At 37.4% G+C, this 25253-nt stretch overlaps 1 protein-coding gene across 1 annotated transcript; it reads left to right on the forward strand.

Annotated features, from left to right (window-relative positions):
* The first annotated feature begins 2658 nt into the window (after nucleotides 1-2658).
* Nucleotides 2659-18053, forward strand: C18H9orf57 (chromosome 18 C9orf57 homolog). The gene is made up of 5 exons (XM_070480158.1): nucleotides 2659-2670; nucleotides 9298-9428; nucleotides 9880-9989; nucleotides 13539-13661; nucleotides 17023-18053. The coding sequence occupies exons 1-5, from the start codon at nucleotides 2659-2661 to the stop codon at nucleotides 17145-17147; spliced, it is 501 nt and encodes a 166-aa protein (XP_070336259.1). The 3' UTR covers nucleotides 17148-18053.
* The last annotated feature ends 7200 nt before the right edge of the window (nucleotides 18054-25253 follow it).

The following is a 25253-nucleotide window of genomic DNA, read 5'->3' on the forward strand; positions in this document are numbered from 1 at the left end:
ATGTCTCATTTGAGTATTCCTATCTGGAGAAGGCAATGGCAGCCCACTCCAGTACTCTTGCCTGGGAAATTCCATGGATGGAGAAGCCTGGTAGGCTGTAGTTCATGGGTCACAAAGAGTCGGACACAACTGAGCGACTGCACTTTCACTTTTCACTTTCATGCACTGGAGAAGGAAATGGCAAACCACTCCAGTGTTCTCACCTGGAGAAACCCAGGGACGGGGGAGCCTGACGGGCTGCCGTCTGTAGGGTCGCACAGAGTTGGACACGACTGACATGACTTAGCAGCAACATCACCTCCTAAGTAAGCACCATGCTTCTACACTAACCCTCCTAAAACCAGACTCCACAAAGTAGTTACAGCGATCCTTTCAAAATGCAAATCACATCACATCTCAATAACTTAAAATTCTCCATTTGTTTCCCAATACAATTACAAGTCTAACCTTCTTACTGACACCTAAACGAGGCCTTAAATGCTGAAACAACTGCCCATCTCTCTGAGTTCACCAAGTATGTATGCCCCTGCACTCACCACACCTGAACACTCTGGTTCTCTATTTCTCAAATCATTAGTTCACTCCCACCTCAGGGCCTTTACAATTGCTGTTCCCTCTGCAGGAACATAATTCCCCACGATGGCTGTTTCACTGAGTTCTCAGCTCAACTGCCGTCTCTTCCCAAACCCTGCTAGACAGCTGTCATCTGTTCCTCCAAACATACTGTCTACTCTTCTCCATCATACCCTGTCACCCAGGAAGCTGACCTTCACAAGATGGATCAACCAGGCCTCTTTGCTCTCTCTTTCTATTGGGTTTTGCCAGTGGGAAGCAATGGCAGGAAACAGAAGGGCAGAAGGAAAGAAAGATCTAGGTATTTCCCTGGTTCCCCTCATGCTGAGTTGTTGGTTGGTGGTGGCCATGTTCTTTTACCAAAGTTATATAGCCATCACTTCCCATAAGTCTCCACTATTGGCTCCCTCCCTTTATCCCTTTAAGCTCAGAAGCAACAACCTATTTTGGGGTCTAAGGTGTTTCATTATCCCTTGGTTGTTTTCCTTCTCTAAAATCCCTTTTACCTTGAGTATGCCATCCATTTCCTTATGTATTAGTCTGTTAGCATTGGCATTACAAAGTACCACAAACTGTGTGGCTTAAATAACAGAAATTTATTGTCTCACAATTCTAGAAGTTAGATATCCAAAACCAAGGTGTGGACAGGGCTGGCTCCTTCTGAGAACTGTGCAGGAGAATCTGTTCTATGCCTCTCCCTTAGCTAATGAAGGTTTGCTGGCAATTTTTGGCATTCTTGGCTTATAAAAGCATTATCCCAATCTCTGCCTTCATCTTCACATGATGTTCTGCCCGTGTGTCTCTGTCCAAATTTCTCCTTTGTCATATTGAATTAGAAATTATTCTAATGATGCAACTTAACTAATTGCACATGCAATGATGCTATTTCCAAAAAAGGTCACATTCTGAGGTACTTTTCATACTGTTCATGGGGTTCTCAACAAAGGTCCGTCTAGTCAAAGCTTTGGTTTTTCCAGCAGTAGTCATATTTGAATGTGAGAGTTGGACCATAAAGAAAGCTGAGCGCTGAAGAATTGATGCTTTTGAACTGTGGTATTGGAGAAGACTCTTGAGAGTCCCTTGGACTGCAAGGAGATTCAACCAGTCCATCCTAAAGGAAATCAGTCCTGAATGTTCATTGGAAGGACTGATGCTGAAACTGAAACTCCAATACTTTGACCACCTGATAAGAATAACTGACTCATTTGAAAAGATCTTGATGGAGAAAGACTGAAGGCGGGAGGAGAAGGGGATGACAGAGGGTGAGATGGTTGGATGGCATCACTGATTCAATGGACATGAGTTTGAGTAAGCTCTGGGAGTTGGTGATGGACAGGGAAGCCTGGCGTGCTGCAGTGCATGGGGTCACAAACAGTCGGACATGACTGAGCGACTGAACTGAACTAAACTGAGGTACTGGGTTAGGGTTTCACATATATTTTGGAAAGACACGATTCAACCCATGACACCTTTTGGGACTCTGATAGATATTTGCTACCTGTCATCACTGTTTATCACATTTCCCTATTTTATTTTCTTATGCCACTCATCGTTATTTGAAATTATTTTATTTGTATGTACATATATTTGTTTTCTCATTTCTTTTTCTTTCAGTAGAATACAAGCTGCATGATAGCAAGGTTTTGGGGTTTTTTTTTTTTTTTGCTTTTGCTTTAACTATATAGTATCTGACACATACTAGGAGGTCAATAAGTAATTACTGAATAAATGAACAAATGGCAATATCTAAAATTTGCTTTAGAATCTTAAACTGATACAGATTCTAGTTATACTGCATATAAATTATAATATTCATTTGCTACTGTAACATCTCTGTTATCCATAAAGGAAGTTCGCATTCTGTATTTGAGGAAACATCCTCATGAAGAATGAGGACACTTGGGCTTTTTTGGTTCCAAATCTTCATTTACTTAATGATTCATATAAAGGAAATCTTGTAATCTCTCTGAATCTCCCCAAGTGGGAATAAAAAGTTTCCTATCCCTAAGCAGGTTGGTGGTAATGTTTTTTTAGCTTCAAAGTAATATAATTCAGCATCAGTTCTTAGCAGAGATCAGGATAACAATGGCTCTACAGGTAAACCATCTTACTGTAAGTATTGGAGTGCTTTTGAACCCTGCTCTTACCCTCCTGGGTGTAATGTTAAAGTTATGTATTTCACATTTTTATTCATCACAAAATCTACCAGAAAAGAGAGGAGAGTGTCTGAAATGTGACTCACTAGCAGTACTCTGCAACGTGTGTATCTGTGTATCACACTGCAGCTGGTGTGATCGGCACCGGCCCATCTATACGCACATACACTCCTCTTACTATGGTGAGAAATCAAGGTTCATAGAATACAAATGTCATTTCTTGCTATGAAGCAGGCTTTATCCAAACCTGTGGTTTTAGAGTTTCTCCTTCTGCTCACTGACTGGAGGACTAAAATGGAGCTGGTGGTGGTTTAGTCGCTAAGTCGTGTCCGACTCTTGTGATCCTATGGACTGTGGCCAGCCAGGCTTCTCGGTCCATGTGGAACCACAGAACACTATAATCCAGCCCCTCACCACGGAGATGAGGAAATCAAGGCTCAGGATGATGAAGTGAATTATTTAAAGTCATTAAATGTCTTTGTATTACCATAGAGGTGACCATCCCTAGAGACAGACAGTCCTGTCCTGATTGGCCTGTATAGAGCTTTCTTACGGTTCTCCAGCATATCCAGCTTTAAAGACTCTGGACTTGTAGCTAGCTTGGATTCTAGGATTTCAGCCAGAAGGTTGTCTCCTAGGGACGAGCTACTTCTTCCTTCTTACTGCCAGGGGAGAGCCATCTTAAGAGAGAGCCAAACAACCCCTTGAGAAAACCAGACGTTGCTCATCTCCTCAGGCCCAGTACAGCACCTGGGACCTCAGTCTACACCAGCCCAAGGAGAGTCCACTCAACTTCATGGCTCATCCTTGCCCCTTATCCTTCTCACAATCTCTTACCCTCATGCTACTACTCTGGGATTCTTTTCTCTGATCTTCCTTCCACTAAAGATATCCCATTCATTTGGCAAACATTTATCAAACACCTATTATGTGCCAGGCATCCTACTAGAACCTAGAGATAGCAAGATGGCATTTCTTCGCTTAGGAAGATAACACTCTGGCGAGAGACAATATAAAGAAATAATTCTTTTAAAGTGTGTTAAGTGGGAAAAAAAATAAAGTGTGTTAAATGGAGTGTTATTGTAGAAAAAGATAGGACTGAGCTGTTTCCTGACTCAAGACAGTTTGCATTAGGATAGTGAACACTTAGTCCTTGGCATTTCTCTCATCTATTTCCTCTTTTGCATCCCTCCTGTTGCCCTGGTTCCAGGCTTTATTACCTCTTAACTAAACTAGTGCAATGCCTTTCTAACTTTCTGTCTCCTGTCTCACCTTAACCAGACTTTCACTTCTCTACCAAAATGATATAGGGAAAAAAAAAATTAAATCAGTATGTCTGCAACATAGTAGAAACTGAATAAATACTTATTGAATAACATCACTCCTTTATACTATTCAGTAAATTCTGGATTCATATAGAGGTGCTTGTGAAAGGCTCCCATTGATTCATTCTTAATGAGGAGGGGAAAGAAAACCTATGTCCTTTGAAGGTATTACTCAGCACAATGAACAAATCTAAGATGAACAGTTCAATAACATTTTACATTTGTATAAACACATGGCTACCACTCAGATCAAATATGGAACACTTTCATTTCACCCTGGAAAGTTTTATCATGCCCCTTCTCAAATCCATCTTCCTTCCCAGAATTAACCACACTAGTCCATCTCCAATTATGACAGACTCAAGTTGCCTGTACCCGAATTTCATATGTTCAGTACAATCATAAAGCATGTATTGCTATTGATTTAAGAATCAATATTTTGTATCCAGTTACCTTTCCAGGGCATCTCAGATGAAAATTTATATTCCAAAACTCCAAGACACCCAGTGGCCACTTTCAGAGCCCCACATTCCATACTGATTGCTTCTGCCAATATCTATTTCCTACAGAGATCAATTAGAGAGAGTATAAAAAAATTCTCACTCAAGGAAAGGAGATATGGATAATATATATTAAAGAAAATGTCCTCATAATTAATATCTAAGAATTTATATTTGTGCAAACATATATTATGGATTGAGTAATTGGATAATGTCACCTCGATTCAAGGGAACAGTTTTTCAATAATGGCTCATCAAAGTCAAAAACAAACTTACAAGGTAGATATATGGTCAAAAGGAAATCATCCAGAGAAATGGAAGAAAAATTAGCATTAACCGAGAGCTTATTGTGCTCTAGGCACAGTGCAAGCTAAGCACTGGGAATTTAAAAATGAATATGCCATGGTGAATAAATTGGTGTAGCCACTGTGGAAAACAGTATCGAGGTTCCTCAAAAAACTGAGTTGCCATATGGTCCAGAAATCCCACATATTCAGACAAAACTGTGATTCAAAAAGATGTATACACCCCTATGTTCATAGCAGCACTATTCACAATAGCCAAGACTTGGAAACAGCCTAAATATCCATTGACAGATAAATGGATAAAGAAGATGTTTTACATATATATATATATATATATATATATATATATAATAGAATACTACTCAACCAAAAAAAAAAGAAAAAGAATGAAGTAATGCCAAGTAATGCAACATGGACGGATTTAGAAGTTTTCATACTAAGTGAAATAAGTCTTAAAAAGAAACCCACCATATGATATCACTTATATGTGGAATCAAAAATATGACACAAATGAACCTATTGACAAATAGAAATAGACTCACAGAGAGCAGATTTGTGACTGCAAGGGGGAGGGAAGGGCAGGTGAGAGAGAGACTGGGAGCTTGGGGTTAGTAAATGCAAACTATTACATTTAGAATGGATAACAACAAAGTCCTAGTATATAAACCCTAATGGAAAAGAATTTTTAAGATTGTACACATATGTATATCGGAATCACTTTGTTGTACAGTAGAAATCAACACAGTATTGAAAACCAACTATATTTCATTTAAAAAAATTTTCAGTGAATATACCACACTATAGCTCTAAATTGGCATTAAAATTGGCATTTTTCAGAAAACAATTTACTAATGTGTATCAGAAGTCTTATAAAAGGCTTATGTTTTATTCCTATAATTCTATTTCTACAAATTTATCCTAAAAATCTACTCAAACATAACAAAAATATAATGAGAAATACACAAACATGTAGGAATTATTAAATAAATTATAGTAAGCCCACTGATTTACTCTATCGAATATTACAGAATCTTTAAAAATACATTCTTAAGGAACACTTAAAGACAAAATAAATATTCAAAATATGAAAAAGTTTTTTTAAAGCAAACTATAAATCTATCACTGACTCAATGGACATGAGTTTGAGTAAACTCCAGCAGTTGGTGATGGACAGGCAGGCCTGGCATGCTGCAGTCCATGGGGTCACAAAGAGTCAGACACAACTGAGCGACTGAACTGAACTGATAAATCTATACAATATATGATGTAATGCAAAGTATTTATTGTGTTTGTATGTGCAAATATACTAATAGTCCATATGTACTAATACACACATGTACTAACACACTAATGTATGCATATATGAGTAAATGTACTAATAGCATGTAGATACTAACACACACATACCCCACACACACACCCATACATTAATTTACATTTCCTAACACTGTAATTAAAAGTACATATTTCAAAATACCCTTTGTCAATAACTTTTTCATCTTTGTCCACTTGATAGGCTAAAATATAATGCTATTTTAATTTAGATTTTAAGCTTCTAATTAACATTGTATTACAAATCTTTGACTCAATATTAATGAGGGAAAAAGGCACTCATACTCTGCTGGTGGTAGGAAGATCGATAGTCACGTTCAGGGGCAATTTGATGGTATTTATTGGGCTTCCCTGATGCCTCAGTTGGTAAAGAATTCACCTGCAATGCAGGAGACCTGGGTTCGATCCATGGGTTGAGAAGATCCCCTAGTGTGGGGCATGGCAACCTACTCCAGTATTCTTGCCTGGAGAATCGCCATGGACAGAGGAGCCTGGCAGGCTGCAGTCCATGGGGTCGCAAAGAGTCAGACACAGCTGAGTGACTAAGCACATCACATTAAAACATCACACAAATACACCCTGAATAATTCCACTCCTTAGGATCAGTCTTAGAAAAACTACTTGCATAAGTGCCCAAGGACATATACATACATTGCAAAATCGTTTGTCATTGAAACAAAACAAGAAGAGCCTATGTGGAATTTCAGTTGAGCTATTTCAAATCCTAAAAGATGATGCTGTGAAAGTGCTGCACTCAATATGGCAGGAAATTTGGAAAACTCAGCAGTGGCCACAGAACTGGAAAAGGTCAGTTTTCATTCCAATCCCAAAGAAAGGCAATCCCAAAGAATGCTCAAACTACTGCATGATTGCACTCATCTCACACACTAGTCAAGTAATGCTCAAAATTCTCCGCGCCAGGCTTCAGCAATATGTGAACCATGAGCTTCCAGATGTTCAAGCTGGTTTTAGAAAAGGCAGAGGAACCAGAGATCAAATTGCCAACATCCACTGGATCATTGAAAAAGCAAGAGAGTTCCAGAAAAACATCTATTTCTGCTTTATTGACTATGCCAAAGCTTTTGACTGTGTGGATCACAACAAACTGTGGAAAATTCTGAAAGAGATGGGAATACCAGACCACCTGACCTGCCTCTTGAGAAACCTGTATGCAGGTCAGGAAGCAACAGTTAGAACTGGACATGGAACAACAGACTGGTTCTAAATAGGAAAAGGAGTACGTCAAGGCTGTATATTGTCACCCTGCATATTTAACTTATATGCAGAGTACATCATGAGAAACGCTGGGCTGGAAGAAGCACAAGTTGGAATCAAGATTGCCGGGAGAAATATCAATAACCTCAGATAAGCAGATAACACAACCTTTATGGCAGAAAGTGAAGAACTAAAGAGCCTCTTGATGAAAGTGAAAGAGGAGAGTGCAAAAGTTGGCTTAAAGCTCAACATTCAGAAAACTAAGATCATGGCATCCGGTCCCATCACTTCTTGGCAAATAGATGGGAAAACAGTGGAAACAGTGACTGACTTTATTTTGGGGGGCTCCAAAATCACTGCAGATGGTGACTGCAGCCATGAAATTAAAAGACACTTACTCCTTGGAAGGAAAGTTATGACCAACTTATTAACTTTAAAAAGTTAAAAAAGCAGAGACATTATTAAAAAGCGGAGACATTACTTTACCAACAAAGGTCCATCTAGTCAAGGCTATGGTTTTTCCAGTGGTCATGTATGGATGTGAGAGTTGGACTATAAAGAAAGCTGAGCACTGAAGAATTGATGTTTTGATCTGTGGTGTTGGAGAAGACTCTTGATCATCCCTCAGACTGCAAGGAAATCAAACCAGTCCATCCTAAAGGAGATCAGTCCTGGTGTTCATTGGAAGGACTGAGGCTGAAGCTGAAACTCCAAAACTTTGGCCACCCGATGCGAAGAGCTGACTCATTTGAAAAGACCCTGATGCTGGGAAAGATTGAGGGCAGGAGAAGGGGATGACAGAGGATGAGATGGTTGGATGGCATCACCAACTCAATGGACATGGGTTTGGGTGGACTCTGAGAGTTGGTGATGGACAGAGAGGCCTGGCATGCTGCAGTTCATGGGGTTGCAAAGAGTCAGACAAGACTGAGCAACTGAACTGAACTGATGTGCCATTAACCAGGAAAAGTGAAAGCAAAAGAGAAAGTCGCTCAGTCATGTCCAACTCTGTGCAACGCCATGGACTATACAGTACATGAAATTCTCCAGGCCAGAACAGTGGAGGGGGTAGCCAATTTCTTCTCCAAGTGATCTTCCCAACCCAGGGATTGAACCCAGGTCTCCCACATTGCAGGCAGATTCTTTACTCTCTGAGCCACCAGGGAAGCCCAATCAACCAGGGAATGGCTAAATAAATATAGTATATACATAACAAAAATATTATATAGCAATAAAAAAACAAAGAAGTAGTTTTAAAGACTGACCTCAAAAGATTTTAAATATATTTTTGAGTGAAACACAAAGGAAAAAAATTATATGTAGTATATGATACTATTTTTACAAAAAGTAATATTATACATATTCCCAAATTACAGATACATTATAAAAATGCTCAGAATAAAAAAGACACCCAACATATTTAATATGGTTACATTTGGGGTAGACACTCAATTTGGTGGGAACATGTTCCAAAATGATTTCAACAGTCTTCATATTATATTTTAATCTGCTTCAAGAAGATTGTACTAATTTGGAACTATATATTAATTCATAAATAAACTTTTCTAAAAACCAAATAGCTTTCTGAATGTATCAAGTTCTACTGTAAAGATTATATGGTATTTTTTTAATATCAAGATCAAGTACTTTATGTAATGAACAGACAAAAATGCTCATATGGCTATGTGTATGTGAACTAATTAATCTGTAGCATAGGGAACTTAGAAATTATTAGCCAAATTTATAGTTAATTTGTTTAACTGGTACCTGACTTAGTTTTATTAGGTTAATTTCATAAATAATGCAATTAAGTTCCATATAGATCAGACAGTTCAGGTGAAAATTTTTATGTCTGTTTACTTGGGCAATTTTTACTGTTTAAACTGTTTAGAATCTAGAGGATCAGAGACCTGACTCACTGGTTTCAGTTATAACAAACTATTACATCAGAAATTTTTCCTGTTATCCTTTAGAGAAGTTAAGACCTAGAAAATTCCCACAACATATTGATGAAGAAGGCAGGTAAGTCATACATAACTGAATTGTTATATTTTAGCCAACCTAATAATTTCTTTCCCTTCATTTTAATAAATATTAACTATTGTTAACTATCATGTTTCCTTATAAATATGATCATCTGCAATGAAAGCATTAATTTGTGAAGAAGCATATGTAAAAATTTTTGGCTAATAGTTAAAAGTATTTTTAACAGGATATTATCCTAAAAACATTATCTACTTCATTTTCTAGTTTTGCAATTCAGGGAAATTATTGAGGGTGGGAATGGCATTTGATAAGAAGAAGACACTTAAAATATTCTGAAACTAGGAGACATTTACAGTGAATTTTTGACAAATACATTATTTTTCCTTCACAAAGTGAATTTCTTTATACCTTCTTAATGAAATAAATGAAACTAATCATTTCCCATTTTATGATAGCTAACAAATGTACAACTTTATTGCTTCCCCAGGAAAGATTTAATGGTGGTACATGTCTTTCCTCCCATCTTCTTTTTGGCTAAAAATCTTAGAATGAGGACTGTCTTCAACGGTGCTTTTATCTTATTCTGCCTCTTAGGTGGTAAGTCATTAAGAACACATAAATCAAAAAGAGGAAAAATTACTCAAGAAATTGCAGAATTATAAGTGGAGGGTGTCCTTAAAGTATTTAAGGTGTTTATAGCAAAGCTTATGTAAACCCTTCATAATAAGAAAGTGAAAGTCGCTCAGTCGTGTCCTACTCTTTGCGACACCCTGGACGGTAATACAGTCCATGGAATTCTCCAGGCCAGAATACTGAAGTGGGTAGCCTTTCCCTTCTCCAGGGGATCTTCCCAACCCAGGGATCGAACCCGGAGCTAACATTTATTCATCACTTCCTATATGCCAGGTACTGGTCTAAATATTTGTATTAGTGCACTGAATCCGTGCCACAATCCTAAGAGTTAAGTGCTATTATTTCTCATTTTATATATGAGTACACTGAGGTGGTAGATGGTGGCCCAGAAGTTGCTATTACTATCGTTAAGCTGGAACTAACCAAACTAGGCAGGAAGCCTTTATAAATATGGCCCATGTTAAACAAACCAGGTCTAGCTGCTGGACCACCCATTTGTAGCCTCTGCTTCCCACACTGCCCTCATTACTAAATACAATTCACAATAGAGTTCTGATTATTTCTTGCAGAGTATAGGACCAAACTCAAACTGCTAGGGTCTCTGCTGTATTTGAAGTCTTCATATTCCTCTTCTGTAAAGAATGTGTAGAGGGACACTGGAATAGGTGAAAACTTTCAAGAGAATAGCTTTCCTGTCTTTTGGTTATCATGAAAAAAAATTATTCAGGCAAGGGATTGTATTAATCTTGTTGGATACATAGAAAAGATGTGAGGGTTAAAGAAGAGGATTCAGCATAGAGAGAAATTATGAAGTAAGGAGTGCCCATGAAGCAAGGATGGTTATTTTAAAAAGGTCACCATCACTGTGATTTATAATGTTTAGGAAATTACATATATATTTTTAATATGCAATTGAATAATTAAATATAGCCTGTTAGGTTTTTCCCACAATAAGGTCATAAAGTAGCATACTTCAGAATTAATCATGTGAGGAAACTACTAATTTAATATAAAACCTGAAACTTTGAATTTACTTGTCAAATTGGAATATATCATATGTGGTTATATTAATAAAACCAACAATACATTTTCAGACAAAAAGAGACTAGAAGAAAGGGTATGGGACCTATAAATATATTGATAAGTAGTCATGTGATGGAACAAGCACAGTCAACAAAAAGCCTAAAAGTTAAGGCATTGTCTTCAGTTACAGTAAAGAATATCAGGGCCAAATTTTTAGGAAGAGGGCTATCAATGTCGGGTGTGGAATCAGAAGGAAGGAGAGAGAGAAAGAAACTAGAACAGATCTCATCCCGGAAAACAGTCCAGGGGCCTTAGGCGTGACGGAGAAAGATCCAGCATCATGCAAGCTCCCCAGCATGAGGCGCCACTGAGTCTTGCAGTGGATCTCTAAGGACAAGTTGTGATTTGAGAACTCATGAGTTCAGGAGGAAAATTCACTCGGGCATGACTTGAAGAAGCAAGCAGCTCTAGTACTCTGGGCAGGTAACTGATCTTCAATCTTGGAAGACTCAAAATCTCCAGCAAGAAGGATGACATCAGAAGGTTTGGGATACACAAAGGTAGCCAGCTTCAGTGACATGGAGTATTTGCTCAAAACAAGGGGTTTGGATTCAAATAGACCTTTTTTAACTCCTGTCTCTGCCTCTGGAGTGAACTACTTAAAATTTTATGACCTCAGTTTCCTTTTGTGTGAAATGTAGAAAACTATACCTGCCTGAAAGGTTAGTTGTGGGAAATGACTGGGCTAATGCATGTAAATCGCTTAACAGGCTTCTTGGAAGAAACTAAGTTCTTGAAAAAATATTTGTTGGTTGATCAATGATTATAGATTGAAAGTTTATCATGCTCAGGGAGAGTACCAATGTGAACCAAATAAACCAAAATGTCTTGAGAAGAGTTTGAAACTGGAGAGAGTGGTCAACAGAGGTTAATTAGCCTCATTAGCCAGACTAATTTCTATTAAAAATGATCTCTTCCAACTCCCAATATGTCAGAAATATAAAATACACTGCACAGGACTACCCCAGTGCTCCAGCGGTAAGACTCCAAGCTCCCAAAGCAGGGGGCTCAGGTTCCATCCCTGGAAACTAGGTCCTACATGCTGCAACTAGAGTTTGCATGGCACAACTAAATATCCTACATACTACAAGGAAGATTGAAGGCTCCACATGCTGCAGCTAAAACCTGGCACACTAAATAAATAAATATTTTTTAAAGATTATTTTAAAAATACTTTGCACAAAATATTTCATATATGTTTCTTTGTAGTTAATCAGTGAATAGGAGTGGAATGGCAATGGTTTTCATATGTTAAAAGATTGAAACAATGAACATAAGACAAATTTTAGTTCAATTTCTAAAGAATCCTTTAACAATCTGAGCTTTTTTTTAATGATAATGAGCTCTCCATCATGAGCCAAGGCTTCCTGCAGGGGTTATTACAAAGGAGACTCCTGAATTCAGTAGAACCAGTGCTTCTCAAAAACTGGTCCAGACATCTTCATTCAAATCACAAGTCCTCCACTGTTTCTGGGCACCTAAAATACAGATTCCTGGGCCCCACCTCCTATAGATTCTAACTTAGGTGCTGTGGAGGCTGTGGAAATCTGCGTTCATTTTAATTGCCTAAGTAAATCTGATGCATAGTCAGATTTGAAAAGGGATCTTCCTTTCAAATTTCAGTTAATGTCTTCCAATCTCACCTATGTTGATTAAGTTCAAGAGTCTCTGGGCTACTTTTACATAACCAAAATAAATAACTCTTTTAAGCCAAAATAAAATGAACACAGATTTTCACAGCCTCCACAGAACCTGAGTTAGAATCTACCAATGTGCAAACAGGGCTTCCTTTATGGCTCAACGGTACAGAAGCTGCCTATAGTGCAGGAGACATGGGTTCGATCCCTGGGTCAGGAAGATCCCCTGGAGAAGGAAACAGCAACCCACTCCAAAATTATTGCCTGGGAAATCCCATGAACAGAAGAGCCTGGCAGGCTACAGTCAATGAGGTTGAAAAAGTTTGATACAACTTAGCGACTAAACAACAATACCTAAACATTAAGCGATAAATGCTCACAGAGAACCCACTACATGTAATATACTGCCTTAGACATTGAAACAAAGGCCTAACAGTGAATATACGGCTGAAATTAAATATTCTGGCTAAATAACTTTGGTTTAATTTAATTAGGCTCTGAGTTCCTGAATTTATTTTAACCAACTAAGTTGTTTAGCCCACCTGGCTTCATTTTTAATTAGTTCAGAGTGCTTCCACTTCTTTAATGTTGCATATGTTATAAAATTCACCCCATTAAATTCCCAAAATAAAATATTTTAAATTTATATGAGTTTTTAGAATCAATTTATAAAATATTGTTCATTTTTTAAAATTGAAAATCACTACTTAATTTTTGGATTATTCTTTTCTCTGTCTTTTTTTCCCTCTCTGATGTCTATTTTCCCCTTATTTTTCCCTATCCTGTACTTGAGCTGTTGGAGGTGTGATTTGTAGACAATGCAACCTCTCAATCCCCTTTCATGGATGTCTTTTGGACTTTGGAACCTGCAGAACAAAACCTGGACAGTACTGTATAAAAGAGATCCTTATTAAAGGTAAGTCATGCCACTTTAAAAATCTTTTATTAAAATGAGCACAGGAAAACTTACATAAGAGCAAAGATTGAATGAGCACTTACTGCTTGTTAGATTCTTTACTAAGGGCTTTACCTGCATTACATCACATCAATAAAACAATGATTTGAGCTGGCTCTTGTCACTATTCCCAATTTAAGGATGAGAAATCTGAGGAGAAATTTACATGATGTTACACGGTTAAGCAGTGCTGGCTAATTCAAATGTGAGTGTTTAACTACAGAGCATGCATTCCTAAAGAAATCTATATCCTGCCTCATTCACATCATTCACATCCTCACAAAAAATTAATACATAATTTCCTTCTAAGTGTAGGGCTCCGTGCAGTCACATAGGTTTCATGTCCAGAAACCCAGCCTTGTCCACATGAATTAAAGAAACAAAAATCCAAATGATGAAAATTTTAGAAGAAAATATTGGAGGACATATTTTAAACCTAAAAGAAAGGAGGCCTCCTTAACATCCAAAAGGCAAGATTATAAAGGAAATAATAGATAAATTTGAATATATCAATATTTTAAAATTTATGAAATGAATGGTAACCCCAGAATTAAAAAGATGAGGGATAAACTGAATGAAAATAGTCAGAAATAAATAACAGAAAAAATATTAATATCTTCCCAGAATAAATAACTTCCAAAAAACTAAGTTTAAAGATGAGGGATAAACTGAGTGAAAATAATTGGAAATAAATAACAGAAAAACTATTAATACCTTCCCAGAATAAATAACTTCTAAAAAACTAAGTTTTTTAAAGACCAACAATCAAAAAGAAACAAAATTGTTAAAGGAGATGTAAAGGTAATTTTCAGAAGAGGAGATATAAATGACTTAACCTAAAAACATGAAAAACTGCTCAACCTAAAAGTAAATATCAAAGAAATTCAAATTACAAAAATATTTTTAACCCATAAGATCGCTAAAAATTACAAGAGTTTTGTAATAGCAAGTGTTAGTGACTATACAGGAAAATGGGAACTCATACATTTTCTAATGACAGTTTAGATTGGTTTGGCTTTTTTAAGACAATTTGTGAATTTCAGTTAAAATTTTAAATGAGCTCAATTTTCTACAAAGCAATTCATTTCTTGGAAGCTACTGCAGAGAAATACATGTAACACAAAAAAGCATGTATCAAGGTTATTGCAACATTATGTTTGATAGGACAGTAACGGAAAGGATCTAAATGTCTATAGGTAACTGTTAAACTATGATATATTCAGTTCATGGATTGCTATGCAATACTTAGAATGAACAGATCACTCTGTTAACATGAAAAAATATTTTTTAAATTGTTGGGCAGAAAAAAAGTCATGGACAAAACAGTATGTGTAGTATACCACTTATGTATAAAAATCCACAAAGCAAAACTCTAAAATTCTCTATGAAAATGGAAGAGGAGAAAAAAATGAGAGGAAATCAAAGTCAGTTGAGAGAGAGGAAGAGAATCTGGGGTCATGTCTGCTGGGGTGCTGGTTTTAATAGGGTTACTTGAGCTTTGTTCAACCGATGTAACCTTCATCCCCTCTCCGAATCCCAAGTTCCCTGACTCTCACCTGTGCCAATCAAGAGCCCCTTCCTTACCAAAGAGGAAAGGGGCCAAGCCCCTCCACCCCCCCCAGAGCCATGAAATAGTAGCTTTCAGTGACTGCTCTTATCTGCCTGAATGTGTGCAGGCAGACCTCTAGTAAGCTTGTCATAAAAACTCTGCACATAAAAGCCTGGCAGCTTATACAGCAAAATCTTGACAATATATATCTCTTGGTTGGGTCAAGGACCTAGAATAATTATAATGTTGTAGGAAGAACAGTTTTCTAACATGGAAAGTCTGCCATTTCACGCTGACACAAAACAAATACAATTGGAACTTAGGCTTTTGATGGTTTTATCAACAGTTTGTCAACACTATTGACACTTTGACAGGATAATTCTTTGATATAGGGCTATTTTGTGTATTCTAGGATGGTTAGCACATCTCTGGCTTATACTCACTTCATCCCAGTAATATCTTCTAAGTTGTAATAATAAAAATGTTTCTGGGGACTTCCCTGGCAGTCTAGTGGTTAAGACTTTGCCTTCCAATGCAGAGGGTGTGGGTTTGATCTCTTACTGGGGTAAGCCATGCGGTGCAGCCAAAAAAAATTTTTTAATGAGAAAGATATTCTGTTAGAAGAATGAAAAGTCAAAAACTGGAAGAATATCTGATAAAGGATTCATTTTCAAAATATATATAAGTCATTCTTATAATTCAATAATAAAAAATGGTTCTGGGCATTATCTAATGTCCTGAGGTTGGGGAACAAAATTACTCCCAATTGAAAAAGACTGCTGTTTTCTCAAATTTCCAAACAGTCTTATGTTTTGCTGCCTTTATAGAAATGTTCTTGGTATTCTCCCCCATACAACTGGGGGAGTTACTAGACAGTATTGTCACTTACTTTGTACTTCTGTGTATTTTCCACATTTTCTACAGTGAACATGTACGTATAATTGGGAAATTAAATGAGGTCAAGGACATGCCTCCATTCCTAAGAAGCACTTATACATTTAAACAACTCTGTGGATTCAGCCCTTTGAATAGCTCGTGACCTGGGTAAAACTGAGGGATGATTATTAGGAAGTCGCCAAACAGCTAACATTTCAGAAACTTCTACATAGTGAAAGGCAATTGCATAGCTTTTGTCAACTGAGTCTGAAAGCTATTTTGTTTTACAGTTTCAAAGCTTTGTATTGTAATGTACCCAACTAGAATAACTTTAGGTGGGAGTTCTTAAAAGGCAAGATGATTGTATTCTCATGGATCTAGAGCTTTCACTTTGTTTTCCTTTGTTCTTGGTTTTTTTTTTTTTTAACTGGAGTATAGTTGCTTTACAATGTTGTGTTAGTTTCTCCTGGACAGCAAAGTGAATCAGATATACATATATATAGATATAGATATATAGGTATAGATATATATAGATCCCTTCTTTTTAAAATATCATTCCAATGTAGGTCATCATGGACACTGAGTATAGAGTTCCCTGTGCTGTACAGTCAGTTCTCAGTTATCTATTTGATACACAGCAGTGTATATATGTTATAAAAAGGAAGGAAATAGTGCTGTTTGCTGAGATGTAGATAGACCTAGACACTGTCGTACAGAGTGAAGTCAGAAAGAGAAAAACAAATATCGTATAATATCGCTTATATGTGGCATCTAGAAAAATGGTACAGATGAACCTTTTTTTCCTTTTTTTGACCTGTTAGTTATCTGAAGCATCTGAAGCCAGGTCAGTTGCACCCTCTAAGGGATTCTTCTATCATGATCTCTTGTTTCCCCCAGGTGGAATTCAATGGTATTCAATTAAAGGCTGCACTGAAAGCCAAGACCAGTGTTTTCAGAGAATCCTGACATCTCATCAAATCTACTCTACTCACTGCTGCCATCGTCCTTTATGCAATTTCTGAGCCAGGGGCCCATATCTAGATTGGTTCACTGATCAGTCAATCTCAAAGCCTGAACCAGTCATCCCAAGATGGCAAGTACCATCAATCAGCCCTCTGCAAAAGCCTGACCTGCAGGTTGTAGGAGTTATGGTCTGAAACCAAGGCTTTTAATGAGCCCAACTTCTCAGCCACCACATCCATCTCATCTCAGAAACATCTGTTCCTATACCATTTTCTCCTCTCTCCTCTTTCTGTTTATTTCCCCTTCCAGTGATTTCAAAGCCAAAGAGCAAAAATGTGAGTGACTCTCTGAGTCAAATTATGCATGTGATATCTACTTTACTAATTTTCCTAAATATTTCCATACTCCAAAAAACAGTTACGAATGAGATGTATCACAAGATACCAAGTGACTTGGAAGTGTTCATTTGGTTTCCAAAGCAAACTGCCATGCTCTTTCAGGTCAATTTATTGCACGAGGGAAACTGATTTAACAAATACTGCAGGAAAAATAAGCCGGGAATCAGTAAACCAGGGGTAAGAACTATGAACCTAAATGGCAAATGTCTCAGGCAAGTGCAAGGGTTGGTACTTATTTTTCTCATCTGGTTAAAATTTGTCAAAATATTGGATTTCCATACTTCAAACACACATTAATGCTTTGGCTAATCTAATTTTGGCAGATTAAGCAAGTGAACTGAAGCAGGGAAATGGGTTTCCCGGCACAAGAAATTTTGAAGGTTTATAAATATACTTTGAGTTGCAATTTGCATTTTTTTTAATGTGCCACATATTCAATTATTCTCATTCAATGCTCTACTTTTGCAATTTCAAGATTATTGTGTTTTAAAATTTAAAGTTATTTTTCTCTGTATTTCCAGGAGTTTGAGAAATTTAAATGGTAAATAATAAATCTCAATAAAACCATTTGCTATTTTTTTTTCTCAGAACTTAGGGCAACATCTTATACACAGTGGGCCTTCAACAAATGCTTTTCTATAAACTTTGAAGTAAAAAAAGGATAGGTGGGAGGGGGGTTCAGGATGGGGAACACATGTAAATCCATGGCTGATTCATGTCAATGTATGGCAAAAACCACTACAATATTGTAAAGTAATTAGCCTCCAACTAAAAAAAATAAATGGGAAAAAAAATTTAAAAAAAAAAAAAACCAGAGATGTGAACAAATATTTAAAGATTAAAAAAAAAAACCAAGGAAACTAGATATTTTCCTCCACACTCATTTTACCTATATTCCTTAGACCACATTTTTGAAACCGCAAAAAAAATTTCTTCATCCTGAAATTTAAATCCATTTGTTATCATTCTATCACTCTATGAATCAGCTACATTAGTAAACAGTGGTTATCCTAAATCAGTGAACTTCATGGAGATTTTACTGTTTTTTTAGGGTAAGTAATGTTGTTTACCCAGTTAAGTAAACTGGAGGGCGGTGGGGGTGGGAGAATGACAAGATCAGATAATCAGTGACTAGTTACAGAGGGCTTCCCAAGCTTAATTCACAACCCAAGTGATGGAATGAGAGCAACACTAGGTTGCTTGCTTTTTGTTACTGAGCTGTGTGAGCTATTTGTATCAATATATTTTAGAGATTAAGCCCTTGTCAGTTGCATCATTTGCAAATATTTTCTCCCATTCTGTGGGTTGTCTTTTTGGTTTTTTTTTTTATGGTTTCTTTTGCTGTGCATAAGCTTTTCAGATTAATTAGGTGCTATTTGTTCATTTTTGGTTTTCTTTTTATTACTCTAAAAGAGGTAGATCCAAAAAGATATTTCTGTGATTTATGTCAAAGAATGTTTTGCCTAAAAAAACAACTACTAGGAAGCAGGTGCAGGTGTTAACTATTTTGTGTTACTAATTAGCTGAAAACCTTGGCAAGTCTCTTTGGTCTCGCCGCACCTCATTCTCCTCATGTATAAGAATAGGGCTGAATCACACAATCTCTCAGATCCCTTCAAGTTCTATCATTATAGGCATACCTCAAAGATATTATGGATTCAGTTCCAGACTGGCACTAAAGCAAATATTGCAATATAGAGTGTCACATGAATTTTTTGATGCCCCAGTGCACATAAAAGTTATATTTACACTATACTGTGGTCCATTAAGTGTACATTATGCCTAAAAAAATACACTCCTTAATTAAATTCTTTATTGTCAAAAAATGCTAATCATCATCTGAGCCTTCAGCAAGTCGTAATCTTTTTAATAGTAGAGGATCTTGCCTCCATGCTGATAGCTGCTGACTAATCAGGATGGTGGTTGCTAAACACTGGGGTGACTGTGGCAATTTCCTAAAATAAGAAAACAATAACATCTTCCACATGAATTGACTCTTCCTTTCACAAATGATTTCTATATAGCATGCAATGCTGTCTGACGGAATTTTACCCACATTAGAACTACTTTGAAAACTGGAGTCAATCCTCTCAAACTCTGCCACTGATTTATCAATTAAGTTTATATTATATTCTAAGTACTTTGGTGTCATTTCAGTAGTCTTCACAGTATCTTCACCAGGAGTTGTTTCCATCCCAAGAAACCACTTTCTTTGCTCATTCATAAGAAGCAACTCTTCATCCCTTAAAGTTTTATCATGAGATTGCCACAATTCAGTCACCTTCAGGCTGTACATCTAATTCTAGTTTTCCTGCTCTTTTCACCACATATGCCATTACTTCCTCCACTTAAGTCTTGAACTTAACCCTCCAAGTCATCCATAAGGGCTGGAATCCACCTCTTTGCAAACTCTTATTGATGTTGATATTTTGACCTTTTCCCATGAGTCATAAATGTTCTTAATGGCATCTCGAATGGTGAATTCTTTCCTGAAGATTTTCAGTTGACTTTTCCCAAATTCATCAGAGGAATCACTGTCTATGCCAGCTATAGCCTTATGAAATATGTTTCTTAAGTAAGAAGAGTTGAAAGTTGAAATTACTCTTTGAACCATGGGCTACAGAATGGATGCTGTGTTAGCACACAGAAAACAACATTAATCTCACTCTGAATCTCCATCAGAGCTCTTGGTCGACAAGGTGCGCTGTCAGTGAACAGTAATAAAAAATATTTTGAGAGGAACTTTTTTTTGAGCAGTAGGTATCCATAGTAGGCTTAAAATATTAAGCTAACCATGTTGTAAAGAGATATACTGTCAGGTTTTGTTGTTCCATTCCTAGGGAACAGGTACAATAGATTGAGCATAATTCTTAAGGACCCTAGGGTTTTCAAATTGGTAAATAAGCATTAGCTTCAACTTCAAGTCACCAGCTACATCAGCCCCTAACAAGAGTCAGCCTGTCCTTTGAAGCTTTGAAGCTAGGTATTGACTTCTCCTGTGTAGCTATGAAAAAAGTCCTAGATGGCATCGTCTTTCAATATAAGGTTGTTTCATCTACACTGAAAATCTGTTTTGTTTTGTTTTGTTTTGTTTGTAGTCACCTTCATTAATTATCCTAGCTAGATCTGGATAACTTGCTGCCACTTGTCCATCAGTACTTGCTGCTTCATCTTGCACATCTCTGTTATAGAGATGGCTTCTTAAACCTCATAGACCAACCTCTGCCAGCTCCGAACTATCCTGCAGCTTCCTCACCTCTCTCATCCTTCACAAAATTGAAGAGTTAGGGCCTTGCTCTGGATTAGACTTTGGCTTAAGGGAATATTATGGCTGGTTTGCTCTTTTCTTCAGATCACTAAAACTTTTTTCTATAACAACATTAAGGCTATTTCACTTTCTTATCGTTCATGCATTCACTGGACTAGCACTTTTAATTTGCTTCAAGAAATTTGCATTCACAACCTGTCTAACTGTTTGATGCAAGACACCTAGCTTTCAGCCTCTTGGCTTGTATTCTTCACTAAACTTAATCATCTCTAGCATTTGATCCAAAGTACAGACATGTGACTTCCCCTTCACTTGAACACTTAAAGGCCAGTCTAGAGTTTATTTTTTTTTTAGTATTTTATGATTTGTTATTATTAATTTATTTATTTGGCTGTGTCGGGTCTTAGTTGTGGTGTTCAGACTTTTTTAGTTGTAGCACTTGAGATTAGTTGCCCTGTGACATGTGGGATCTTAGTTCCCTGACCAGGAATTGAACCTGTGTTCCCTGCATTGAAAGGCTGATTCTTAACCACTGGACCACCAGGGAAGTCCCTATAGAGTTATTAATTGGCCTAATTTCAAGATTTTTGTGTCTAATGGAATACAGAGGCCTGAGGAATTGGAGAGAGATGAAGGAATAGCCATTCAATGGAGAAGTCAAAATACACACACCTATCAGTTAAGTTCACCCATCTTAAATGGGTATGATTCATGACACCTAAAATAATTACAACAGTAACATCAAAGATTACTGATCACAGAGCACCAAAACAAATATAAAAGTGGTGAAAATGTTTGAAATATTGCAATAATTGCCAAAATGTGACACAGAGACATAAAGTCAGCAAATGCTGTTAAAAGGAATAAAGTAGCAACAATAGATGCTCAATACAGAGTTATCACAAATCTTCAACTTATAAAAAATGCAATACTCTGAACTACAATAAAGAAAAGCACAATCAAACAAGGCATACTTATACACAACTCAACATTAACTAACACCTCTTTGCTCTTGTTTTCTTACTAAAAATAAGACTTGGTGCTGAATACAGGCCATGAGATAGGCTCTAAATATATGACCAATACTCTCTTGGCTTTATATTATCCATGAAGTTGAAGGAGAAATGCAAACCATGAGAGCACTGACCATTGTTGAGGCAGTTTAGCTGCGTGTCAATTTGACCCAAAAATAACCATGGGAACAAAAATAACTTTCCTATCCTTGAATTGGTACACTGAGTAATGACTTCAAAGAAGCCCATGTTCTAATCCCTGGAAACTATGGATATTTTACTTTATGGGGCAAAAGTGACTTTGCTCATGTGCTCATAGATTTTGAAATAAGGAGATCATCTTGTATTAACTGGGTGGCCCCCAATATTGTAATCACAAGGGTCTTTGTTAAGGAAGCAGGAAGGTCAGAGTCAGAGAAGATGTGATGGTGGAAGCAGAGTCAGAGAGATTTGAAGATGCTTTGCTGCTGTCTTTGAAGATGGATGAGAGGGATTTCAAGCCAAGGGATGTGGGTGACCTCTAGAAGCTGGAAAAGTCAAGGACATAGCGTCTTCTAGAGCCTCAGAAGAAACGCAGCCCTGTGAATATATTTTAGACTTGTGACTTCCGAAATGGTAAAATAACGTGTGTTCTTGTTAAAGCAGTCATGGGAAACACATTCGATTGTGTGAGGAGTGCTGTGGCATTTCCCTTCTCCCAAGGTCAGCACACCCAATACTTGGTTTACATGGGGTCTGATTTCAAGAGCAGCATCCTGCGTCATATTGTCTTCCTTTCATTCTAATGATTTCTCAGTGATAATTTCCCTCGAAACACACAGATGGCCTAGAACCATGCAGTCGCTTTTTTCATTCTACACCTCCCACTCAAGCCCCTATCCATTCAAGATTTCTTCAGCTAACAAATTTATTTCTTTCCTATCACCCACACCTAAAAACAAAGTAATACGAGATTAGCCTGATTTTAATCTATTTATAAGACATTAGACTGAAGTGCTAATAAATCTATAGACTTCCCTTGATCCTCTGAATCCCAGGATGGCTTCCTTGCTGATTACATTTTCTTTCTGTAGCTGAAATAGAAACCTCAGCAGTTAATACCTCTTAATTCACTTAAAGGAAAACTCTGCATTAGATAAATTGGGGGCATCTGGAGGATGTGGCAGAGAAGAGATGGAACATGATTATATTAGCAAAGGAGGGATGATAACGTTGCTGGCACTGTTACAAGGTCTTCTGAAGTTCTAGAGAGCACACATTTTATTATTTTATTTACTCATTATTAAAAGCACAACTTTTATAATCAACATGGCCATTGCTGTTTTCCCCACTCTACAGATAAGGAGTCTGAAACCCCCTCATAGCTGACAGGTGGCAGAGGGGGACCTTCCTGTGATGTCCATATGACCTTCACCCCCTCCACAAATGCCAGCCCTGGGGAGAAGCATATAGGTGGACAATAAATTGAGCCTCTGGGAGACTATGACCCTGACTCCTTAGCATATGCTGCAGTTCTCTGAGGAGAAGGAAATGGCAACCCACTCCAGTATTCTTTCCAAGAGAATCCCATGGACAGAGGAGCCTGGTGGGCTGCCGTCTATGGGGTCGCGCAGAGTCAGAGACGACTGAAGCGACTTAGCAGCAGCAGCAGCAGGTCTCTGAGAAATGTGACTTAAAGTCTTTGAAGGAAGTACAGAAGCAAAGACAGGTATTAACATCAATGGTGTGGTTGATGATCAAACTCTGAGCTCCATAAGCAACTCGGTCTGACTAGGGCTTTGGATAGGAAGAAATATTCAGTTCTATAATGATGGAGCAAAATCTGAAGTGCTGAGTATTATAAGCTACATAAACAGGAGCCCTCACTAAAATTTTTATTTTCTGCAGTGAAGAACTTCATGTGCTAATATATTTATGACTAAAACTCCAGGCTGATGCATTAATAAAATGTCAGAGGCATGGTAAAATACTTGGGGTCGTTATAGCACTGTCTTCAGTAGTTCACATTCTCTCTCCCAGTGGCAGACCCATACGGCTGCAAATTCTACAAGTGAAGGCATTAGAGGTGTCTGACCTGATGGACACATTTCTCCTATTTGCATATTTCCTTGATCTTTGCATCTTACCACCAGGAAGCAATTCTTCAAACTTTTCTGGCTGAACCTCAAATCCTCATGCTTCAAATAGCAGAACAAATACAGAAAGGCAGTTCCATAATCTGTCCTTCCCATACTTCTTGGTGTGAGGATATCCTATGCCTTCCCATCCCCACACTTACTGAATATAGTTAATAGAGAGTTGCCATCAGAAATGACTGTGTAGAGTGGATCTCCCAGCAGCGTTGTAACTATGCATTTTGGTGCCAGGGCAAGCATTAAAACATGCCCTCAAATTAATTTTGCAATTCATATCTTGGCTCACATATGGGTATTATTGATAATACTTGCCATCTGATAGTTTCCTGTTTTAGCTAATTATTCCTGCTAACTAGGTGTTAAACTTAGTGACACTACATGCCTGTGTTGTTGAATTAACTGCATAATCATTTAAAAATTAACACACTAAAATTCAGAACCTTAGGACAAAAGTGGAGTGCCAGGTCAAGTCACAGATCTAGTTACAGACAAGGAAGAGAGAGAAAGCAGATGTAATAAATAAGGGTAGAAATTTGAAACACATAGAATTCATTCATCTGATAAACATTCATTGAGCAGTTCCTAACATGTCAGGTATGATGCAAGTCACAAAGATCCAAGAGAGAATAATCTTGATGTTCATGCAGTTACTCCTGGTGCAAGTGAAGAGACCACAAAAATTGGCATTTGTAATATAATGAGTCTGTCATATTAATAAATACAGGCTGATATGTAGGGTTCCAAAGAGAGGTACCTACTCCAGTGTTGGTCACAAAAGACTCAAAGGAGGTATGACTACGCTAAAATCTGAAAGATAGGAATCAGTCAAAAGAGCTGGGAGGTTGGAGGGAAAACATTCTCTGAAGGTTAATTTTATGTGTCAACTTATCTAGGCCACACTCTCCAGATCTGGTCAATTATGATTATAGGTGTTTCTGTGAAGGTATTTTTTTAGGTGGAACTAATATTTAAATCAGTAGACTTTGCATAAAACAGATTAACCTGCATAATGAAGGAGGGTCTCGTCTAAATAGTTGAAGACCTTATTGTAAAAAGATGGACTTCCCCCAAGGAGGAAGAAATTCTGCCAGAAGATGGCCTCCAATTCGAATTGTATCTATCCCCTAGGTTTCCAACCTGCCAGATTTTGGACTTGCCTGTCCCCATAACTGCATGAGTCAACCCCTTCAAAATAAATCTCTCTCCATATACATCTTATTGGTTCTCTTTCCCTAGAGAACTAATTGATACAGATTCCAAATACAGGGATTAACATGTGCCAGCAACTTTGAGGCATAAGCAGAGCTCAGGAGGCCTGGTGCCAGATTGAGAGATCAAGATTCGTGCTGCT

This window comes from Odocoileus virginianus, chromosome 18 (genome assembly GCF_023699985.2).
Source record: "Odocoileus virginianus isolate 20LAN1187 ecotype Illinois chromosome 18, Ovbor_1.2, whole genome shotgun sequence".
NCBI lineage: Eukaryota > Metazoa > Chordata > Mammalia > Artiodactyla > Cervidae > Odocoileus > Odocoileus virginianus.

Excerpts from the sequence above, each read along its gene's own strand:
- C18H9orf57 (XM_070480158.1), top strand. Across the intron at positions 9,429-9,879 it reads CATATTGATGAAGAAGGCAG|GAAAGATTTAATGGTGGTAC; the intron begins GTAAGTCATACA and ends TTGCTTCCCCAG. Across the intron at positions 9,990-13,538 it reads CTTATTCTGCCTCTTAGGTG|CTGTTGGAGGTGTGATTTGT; the intron begins GTAAGTCATTAA and ends CCTGTACTTGAG.